At 30.5% G+C, this 9,043-nt stretch overlaps 1 protein-coding gene across 1 annotated transcript in view; it reads right to left on the minus strand.

Moving 5' to 3' along the window:
* Nucleotides 1–8,762, minus strand: part of LOC143193248 (uncharacterized) — a 175,725-nt gene extending 166,963 nt beyond the window's left edge. The window contains exon 1 of the mRNA XM_076399329.1: nucleotides 8,545–8,762. Within this exon, the coding sequence (XP_076255444.1) occupies nucleotides 8,545–8,617 (73 nt within the window). The 5' untranslated portion in view covers nucleotides 8,618–8,762. The remainder of the gene's footprint in view (nucleotides 1–8,544) is intronic.
* Nucleotides 8,763–9,043: the final 281 nt, after the last annotated feature.

Raw genomic sequence — 9,043 nt, forward strand, 5'->3', positions numbered from 1 at the left:
TATTAAAGAAATTACCAGTCAGTTTTACAGCTAATTTAAGTTCACTATTATGACAAGGATTACTACCTTTGAACTATTATATTGCTTATAGCTATATAGCCAACGAACGAATGCACAATGACCTCGAAGTCAAAAGACATGAACTAAAGTTACTATATCACAGCAACGTGAAAGAAATACATCTGGTTGACAATACACAAGAAGTCAAAAAATTGAAATGTTACTCTTAATATTAGGTTAAATATTATAATTTTAATTTTAGAAATACATACTGTATAATAGCAATACTAACAAATTGATGCGTATATTAAAATTGTGCTAAGCATATATAATGTAAGATATAATTAAAAGAACAAGATCTAGAAACTAAAACAGTTAGATTCAAATACTGGCATATAAAACTAAACAAACTAGAATTTGTTCCAATATTTCTACCATATTACAATAGTGCCAAATTTTTAAGTAAGATTTTATATGTCAAATTAAAATAGACAAATCATTTTAAAAGACATTAACCGCGCTGAAATTACAAGTATATACTGCTTAATAAACTTTCTTGGGGTAGAATGTAACACAAAGCCAAATGCTTTTTGGAAACCTAGGGGATTTGGAGCTATTAGATGGACAAGAAATCGCTCACAGACTGAAATAGACTAAACTCTGGGAAAGCCTGCAATAATATGTAATAAAAATAAGTGTAAAGTCAGAGAATAGAACTACAGTATCGTGTCACACAATACAACGATGGTAGGTCTAGCAAACCAGGTTTAATAAAGAATTAAGTTTAAAAAGAAGTATAATGCTTGTAATAACACTGCTTGCATGTTGCAACAATTCGACGTGTGTATATTTTGTATTGCTCAGTCTAGTTGCCATGTGTCGTAAAGTAAGCTATTGTATTGTGAAATGTGTCTAATTTAAAATAATCAGATATTGGTGTATAATGTTATTGCTGAACTGATGTTACGAAAAATCGGAAGTAGTTCAGTATAAAAGTCATTGTTTGCATTTTAAGCACTAACCATATCATATAGGACGTCGTAGAAACGTTTGAGGTAACTATTTCAATACTGTAATCGTTAAAACGTTAAGTTCACAGGCGGAGGTCGTGGATTCGATAACCAACGTGGCAGCAACTTTTTTTTTGTTTGATTAGAACAATTTTCCAAACACCTAGATTAGGTAGCGGACCCCAGGACCTCAAATATTCCTTATTTTCAATTATTGTTTTTTTTATTCCTAGTTCTATTCATACGGGCCGTTAGTTTTACTTGGGCTATCAACTGTAGTGTTTAATAAAATAACTGCGTAATTTATTGTGTAACTATGAGCTTAAACAATACAACAATAATAATATAATTTTGTGGCATATACACAATCAATTTGTTCCGGACACTGCCGCAGGAAAATCAAGAATCATATCAAAGATTGGTATGCTATGTTTAGACGTGGTGAAATAAGTACCGAAGACGGTGAACGCAGTGGACGTCAAAAAGAGGTTGTTACCGACGAAAACATTTAAAAAATCAAAAAAATAATATTGAATGACCGTAAATTGAAACTGAATGAAATAGCAGACACTATAAAGATCAACTGTTATCATTCACGATTATTTATATTACAGGTATGAGAAAGCTCTGTGCAAAGTGGGTGCCGCGCAAGCTCACTTTTCACTTCATGTGAGTGGAGTGGACTGTACACGATGAACCCGATCCAAAGCATTGGTAAACGCACCAGTCGGCTGGCTAGGTTATGGCATCTGTACTTTAGGATGCGCATGGAATAATTTTCATTAACTACCTTGAGAAAGGAAGGATCATCAACAGCGACTATCTCAAAAGAATGCTCGATGGTTTCTGTTTCACCAAGACAATGCACCGTGTTACAAGACCGTGAAAACGATGGCAAAAATCCATGAATTGGGTTTCGAATTGCTTCCTCATCCACCGTATTCTCCAGATCTGGACCCCAACGACTATTTTCTGTTCTCATATCTCAAAATAATGCTCACTGGGAATAAATTTTCGTCGAATGAACTATTTTTGCCAAAAAAATGTGTTTTAACATGGTAGGCCGGGGACTTTTCAATTGAGCTGTTACGTGTAGTAGATAAGTTAAATAGGTATTTTGTGTATTTTTATTTAGTTATTTTAACGATTATTATGTCCATATTTTATTTTAAAACGTTTTTTTTTGTGTTAAATATCTAAGTTTGATCATTATTTACTTTTTAGTGAGTTCCTTATTTATTTTTTGAAAACTGTTCGATTTTTTGTTTAAAAGTAAATGTTGGTTGAATACCTTATTAATAAAGAAATATTGTATATATATCAAGTGTTCATATTATTTTGTTCATCCTCTGTATAAAACCATGTGGATTCTATAACTAATAGTAAAGTTGTTTCTAAATATTTGTTTGTTATCGAAGTATCGATATCGAGTATCAAATATTAATTAAAACGATAAACAAACATTTTTTGAATAAACGTTAAATGAAAACTGCCTAAATGAATATAACAAAAATTGGGATTTATTTTGCTGTCCTTTATTTTTCATTTAGTAAAAACTAATATAGTTTCCTTGTTTGAGTAAATATATCGTTAACAGACATATTTCACATTTTCACGTAACTGAATTTGGTCGTTTCAGTTTATGAAAGTTTCATTTTTATGATTGGTAAAACAATGAAGAACCATATTGTAGTAAAATTCGTTAAAGCTTGTCGGATGTTTAGAGAAACACCAGGTGTGCGGGGTAAATAAGGAGCAAGAATATTTATTACCATTTGATAGTATGTGAACATCTGTTTTAGAGTTATAGTGGAAGGTTCTTAGAAGAAAACATCATTTCCGACAGTTATATTTTATATTGATCATTAAAATTTAGATTAGACATGCAGAAGTTTAAAAATAATATAAAATCATCTGTTATTAAGTATAATGAGTCTTTAATTAATATTCGGTTTAGATAAAAACAGAACTAATTTTACTACTAAATTGATTCCGTTTGATATCTGTCTTTTCCTAAAATATTTTCCTTTTAGCTTACTTAAAACAACATAAAGCTAAGCCTAATGGGAGGGCCTTTGCTGCTATAAACCCGAAAGAGGTTTTCAGATTGGCCGCTAACCATATTTTCATTATATTAAAATATAAAATATCAATATGTTGTACAGCATTTCCTCAGAGACCTGAAGTTAAAGGGAATTAAATAAATCAATAATACTTATATGTTATGTTATATTTGACAGACGCTCGATAACATAAACGCTCAATAATGAAAACGTTGCCTTAAGGTTAACACAAAATTCGTACATCTGCGAATTAAGGAGGGTAATCGTTTCTTTTAATCAAATATTCATTATTTAAATATTAAATCACATTCGTTCATGTAAATATCTTGATAATGTGAATTTGGTTTCAGTTAAAATATATATTTTCAGGTTTTCACATGACACATGGAGCAGCAGGCAAGTAAGAAAATCTCAGAACTCAATTTTCAACATTCACTCTTATTTTTTAATTTCAATAAATTTATTGTCGAAGGCTATCAAACATTGTTAGAACCTTGTGGTGATGTCGCCTATCTCTATAGTCTGCTTGGTTTCAAATATTTAACAGTGGCGATTTTGATACCTATGACATATAACAGCTTGGCCAAGCAAAAAACTTTGTGGACATTGAATTATAAGATGCATTAGATTAAAATAAAGCTCAAATTCTCGACTACGATTTACGATTTCAATTACTCAATCTGCGAAACGATTTTCATACAACTTAATGGTTGATGAATCAATTCTCTCTAGATTTTAATATAGAATGGGAAATATCCAAAAGGAGTAAAATTGGCCACCACATGAATGAACTGAAAATCCCGTTTCCAACCGTTTCAATATTGCCGTTTTGTTGTTGACCAACGAAAAAAAGTAGATTATTTTTAGCGTATTTATTAAGACTGTTCTATGCGCTAAATATTTGATGGTTAGTTCAAAAGAACCATCCACATCCACACGAAAACGGATTAGTCATGACTATGTTTCCAACAAGTTTTGGTGTGTATATTGCGGAATCTGCAAGTTATAGTGTATCACAAGTTAAAACCGCATTGAAATATTACTGCAAACATCTACGAATGCCAATTAAGCAAATTGAACAACTGTAATGTTGCAAAAAAGAGTAGTAATGAATGAATAAGAGAAAGGACATAAGAATGATATACTGTTACAGCTCTAAAGAGAAGTTCTGTCACAACCCACGCAGTAGATTCGATTAGATCTTGGTCAGATCGATGAAATATGCAAACATACGGTTTCAAAATGCTGAAAGGGTGCGAATATTAATCGGTGATTTAGCAGTAGTCAAACCGAGATCATTCCTTTGATAGAGTATCGCCAGAGAGGTAGAAAATGCTGCAGAATACATGCAAGCACTTAATGTTCACAGGTTTTGAGTAAAGTAAACGATGTTCAACGAGAATGTTGGTTTAAATATCAATAAGGCTGCTCATGGTGGTACGGATCCAAGAGCTTTGGACTAATGATTTTAATACTATTTCTTCGAAAGGATTCGGGTGATTACAAATTATTTGTATAAGCATGCCACTCCAAAATATCCCATAACGAAAAGTATTGCGGAGTCAAATTGTCATTACAACAATTCATTTTCACAAAGTTTTTGTCCAGTTTTTATGTGGTTCAAATCATTTAACGGATCCAAATTAGGGAGATAGTAGTTTTCAAGTCTCAGTTTTCAAACATATTATTTGTGAATATGTGTACGACTTTTAGTCACGCTTGTAGTTTCCAAGTTCCTTGTTTAGCCCAGATAACCTGGTTACTGGCTTGGCTGTGGTGGTATTATTTATCTGATGTTCTTGCCTATGATCAACTATAATTACGAACATACATATATGACCATGAATTCCAATTCGCAACTATCGCTTTACTGCTTCACTAGCTTGACTTATCGCTTCTTTAATTAGTTTATCGCTTATTTAAAAGTGCACAGAAGAGTTACTCTGCCAACAACGAACTGAAACGAAAATATGGCAAAATATTTTTATTAACAGTGAAATCCGAGTGAAATAAGTTGAATTCTGTATGTTGGAAGGATAAATTGTAAGAAAAATATGCTAATAATGTTGTAGGATAATAGCGTAAATAGTAAGTGTTTAATCAATCCTGATTTCCATGTACTCAAAGACAATCTTATAGTGCTAGTATTAGGCTTTTATTATTGGGAATTTATTTGATGAATTACTCGCTACTCTGCAGTTAATTTCTCTATATTAAGACATTTTAAATCGTTAACCCCAAAACATAAAAGGCAACCATAAAACTGAATAGATATTTCACTAAGAAAACTAAAACTGAAAAAATATTAAACTAAAAAATGTATATTTCACTCGTTTAGGTGAAATTTATTTCTCAGAAAATTCTAAGTTACTAAAAAATCGTATATTATTTTCTAATTTATAGGAACTAAATAATAATAATAAAACGTAAATATTAATAAAACCCATAAATATGTAATAATTCGCACGATAAGAACGATATTTACCTCGTAAAATTAACAGGGATTTTGCATTTAAAACCTATATATATCTAATTTTTTACCAACATTCTTAGCATTCTGTGTTCGCAATTCCGGGTTATCGATAAAAACTTATTTTAATAAACATAGTTCAGCAGTGGAATTATATTTTAAAGCGAGTGGTTCCTGCATGTTTATGTATTTAATAGTTTGATTTAGTAACATTAAGGGAATTTTCCGTAGTGGTGCTAGTGCGCTATAAATTATGTAAAAAAGGTATGTTACAAACTAATATTTCATGTATTGTGTTTTATGATTTATGTTACCAATCTCGGGTTATTTTTATATATTCTCTGTTCTTTTATTGAGTGGCAGAATTATAACCTGTTCTAATACTATAAATGTCTAATACGATTACCGTTAGATAAAAAGAAATCAAAAGCAAAAAAAGTCTAATCATATTATTATTACCTATTATTTTATTTAAATTGTGGATTAATATATAACTGTTTAGGGTAATATTTTTAAATTGTTATACTTAATTATGTTTAATACAATTCCTCTACCTGCAGATAATCAAAAGATTATTATATTCTTCATTGACTTGTCAAAATATATATTCAAGTGCTTTCTTTAGTAGTTAAAGAATATTCTAATATAAGTAGTTTAGCTCATGATAATTTATGAATATTGAAAACGTGAATATTGAATTTAATTTATACACATCATAAATTGAAACTGTTTTTGTTTCTTGTATATTTTCACAAAATATAATTTCAAATTATAAATAAGGTTACTTGACTTTGGCAGCTAAGATTTGAGTATTTTGATAGTTGTAATTTATATAAATATACGACAACTTACCAAATTACCAAATCACCTACAGAAAATATTAAACCGATGAATTATGACAGTAAATGCATACAAAATGGTAATAAATAAAAACTAAACAATACCAATATTGAGGATGCAAAACTAGTAAATGTAGTGAAATATCTGGGTAACGGAAACTAATAGAATTCAGAAATACGAGGTGAATATCAGAATCAGAAAACTGTCAATTTGGACTTCGCTATAAATATTAAATTAAAATAATAAATATATAAAAAACAGAAATATCAAGCAAAACGAAAACGAAATTACACAAAGCAATATGCAAACCAACCGGATCGAAAGCAAAATACACACAATACAAGTGAAGTACCTCAGAGGAACCGGCGGTGTAACGAGGATAGCTAGGATGGAAAGTAAATACATAATGTAGTACTTCAATATTGAATCAGTGGAAGATCATTATAGAAGAAAGGTAACATTTCGTTGGAAGGGAGATTATAAAGCATGGAGGACTCAATACAAGAAAATAATATCTGTGAAACAAGTATAGAGTGGAGAGAAACATGAAGAGACATTCTGTGAGAACTCAGGATGAATATTGTTGAGTGTTCATATTTAAAGAAGCTCTAATTATTTGTGATGTATGTTATAGGTCGATGAGATTTATTTGCCTGATAATATAGTGCCCAAAAATATAGAGTCATCCAGCATAATATGTGTAATTAAAAATAGTAATATATTTTATTATTTACTAAGGCTAAATAGCTAGTTAAAAGCAAATTGGTCCTTCGAGTTTGATGCATGTATTAATTTCTGTAGACTGATATATTTGGTGAATCGAAATCGCGGGTTGAAAGCCCCAGCAAATATATCAGGAGATAATTTAAATTGTATATTATATAATTTATAATAAATTATAACATGAATGAAAATGGTGTTTATATAATGTTTAGTTTAATTATCATTTTAACTTATACACTACTTAAATATGGTATAATAAAAGAAACCTAGGTTACTGAAAAATATATAAATATAATGAATAACGAATATTTGATGATCAAAATATATTTTAGGTATAACAATTTGGTAAAATATCTTGTGTAGTATCCATTGTATGGTAATTTTTATACTTTTCTACGTTATTTTCCTTTACAGCAAAAATTCTCTTAATAATTTCCCTTAATTTAATAATTTGTCGGAGAAAAAACAAGATAAACAATTTATTCTTACCCTTAGTTATTAATGTAAGCCAAAAAATAATATAAACAAGTGGGACACGTGCTCGATATTTTGCTTCACACCTGTTCCAAAATCATATTATTCCTCAAATATCGTAATAAAGGAAATAAGTCGAGTGCCCCCCCAAAGATTATTATTTTCTAATTTTTACAAAATAATAAAAAGAATAAAACCTATAAATATGTAATGATCGGCAAGATAAGAACGATATTTACCTCGTAAAATTAACAGCAATTTTACATTTAATACCTTTATGTATCAATAATTTTTTTACCAAAATTCTCAGCATTCGGTATAAGTAGCTTAATTACGATCTGAGTATAGCGGTGCAATAAAATCAAAATCAAAATAAATTCTGATCAGGTTATGAATTATAACCTATCATTCTATAATATAAATTATAACTAAATTCAAGTTATAGATAAGCAATATATATAGGAGGAAAAAAGCAGGATATAAACAATACGTATAAGTGTAATAGAATCATAGAAGGAAAACAACATTTCCTTGGTGGCGAGATTACACCGCATGGAAGACACGAGACACGAAAAGATAATCTGGGAAGCAAGGATAGTGAGGAGAAAGACTTAAAGTGGCATTCTAAGAGAATCCAGGTTGAATACATCGGAGATATATTAATTACGGATTATATAATTTATAATAAATTACGACGTGAATGGAAATGGAATTTATATAATGTTCAGTTTTTATTGTCATTGTGATTCATTCATATCAGGTTATTAAAAAATATAAATATAACGATTAACAAATATTTTATATTGATGAAAATATATATTTGATCTCATAATTTGGTAAAATATCTTATGTAGCATCCATTGTATTGATTTTATATTTTTATTTACAGCAAAACTACTGAAAACAATTGCCCATAATTTAATAATTTTGTGGAGTAAAAACAAGATAAACAATTTTTTCTTACCCTTAATTATTAACGAAAGCGAAAAAACAATGTAAACAAGTGGGACACGTGCTCGATCTTTTGCTTCACACATGTTCCTAAATCATATTATTCGTCAAATATCGTCAACCGAAATACATCAAGCGGCAGCGGAAGAAAACAAAACAAACGAATAAAACAACACGATTACATGTTCCGGTAAATTGACCAATCGACGCTTCGGAATTGCGGCGCGACTCTTCGGGGATGCCCGCGGCTCAGCTCTGGCCGTCGCGACGCTCTCGAACAATACGCGTCGGTGTTCGACGCGATGCATACAGAACAGAAATAAAACAGAAACGTCGCCGTCGTCAGACCGGGGGTATCATACGGGGTAGCGGTAACAATGCGCGCGCTCTTTTTTTCTCTCGTGTTTTTATTTCGACGCTCCTCTTCGTCTCCGCCACCTTCTCGTCCTTTCCGTTATTTTTTTCTTTTTTTCCCTGGCCGATTTGATGTACGAGTCTTCGAACTTTTTTAA

Source organism: Rhynchophorus ferrugineus, unplaced genomic scaffold (assembly GCF_030347505.1).
Source record: "Rhynchophorus ferrugineus isolate W39M unplaced genomic scaffold, kcgeb_rfMv2 rfM3, whole genome shotgun sequence".
Taxonomy (NCBI): domain Eukaryota; kingdom Metazoa; phylum Arthropoda; class Insecta; order Coleoptera; family Curculionidae; genus Rhynchophorus; species Rhynchophorus ferrugineus.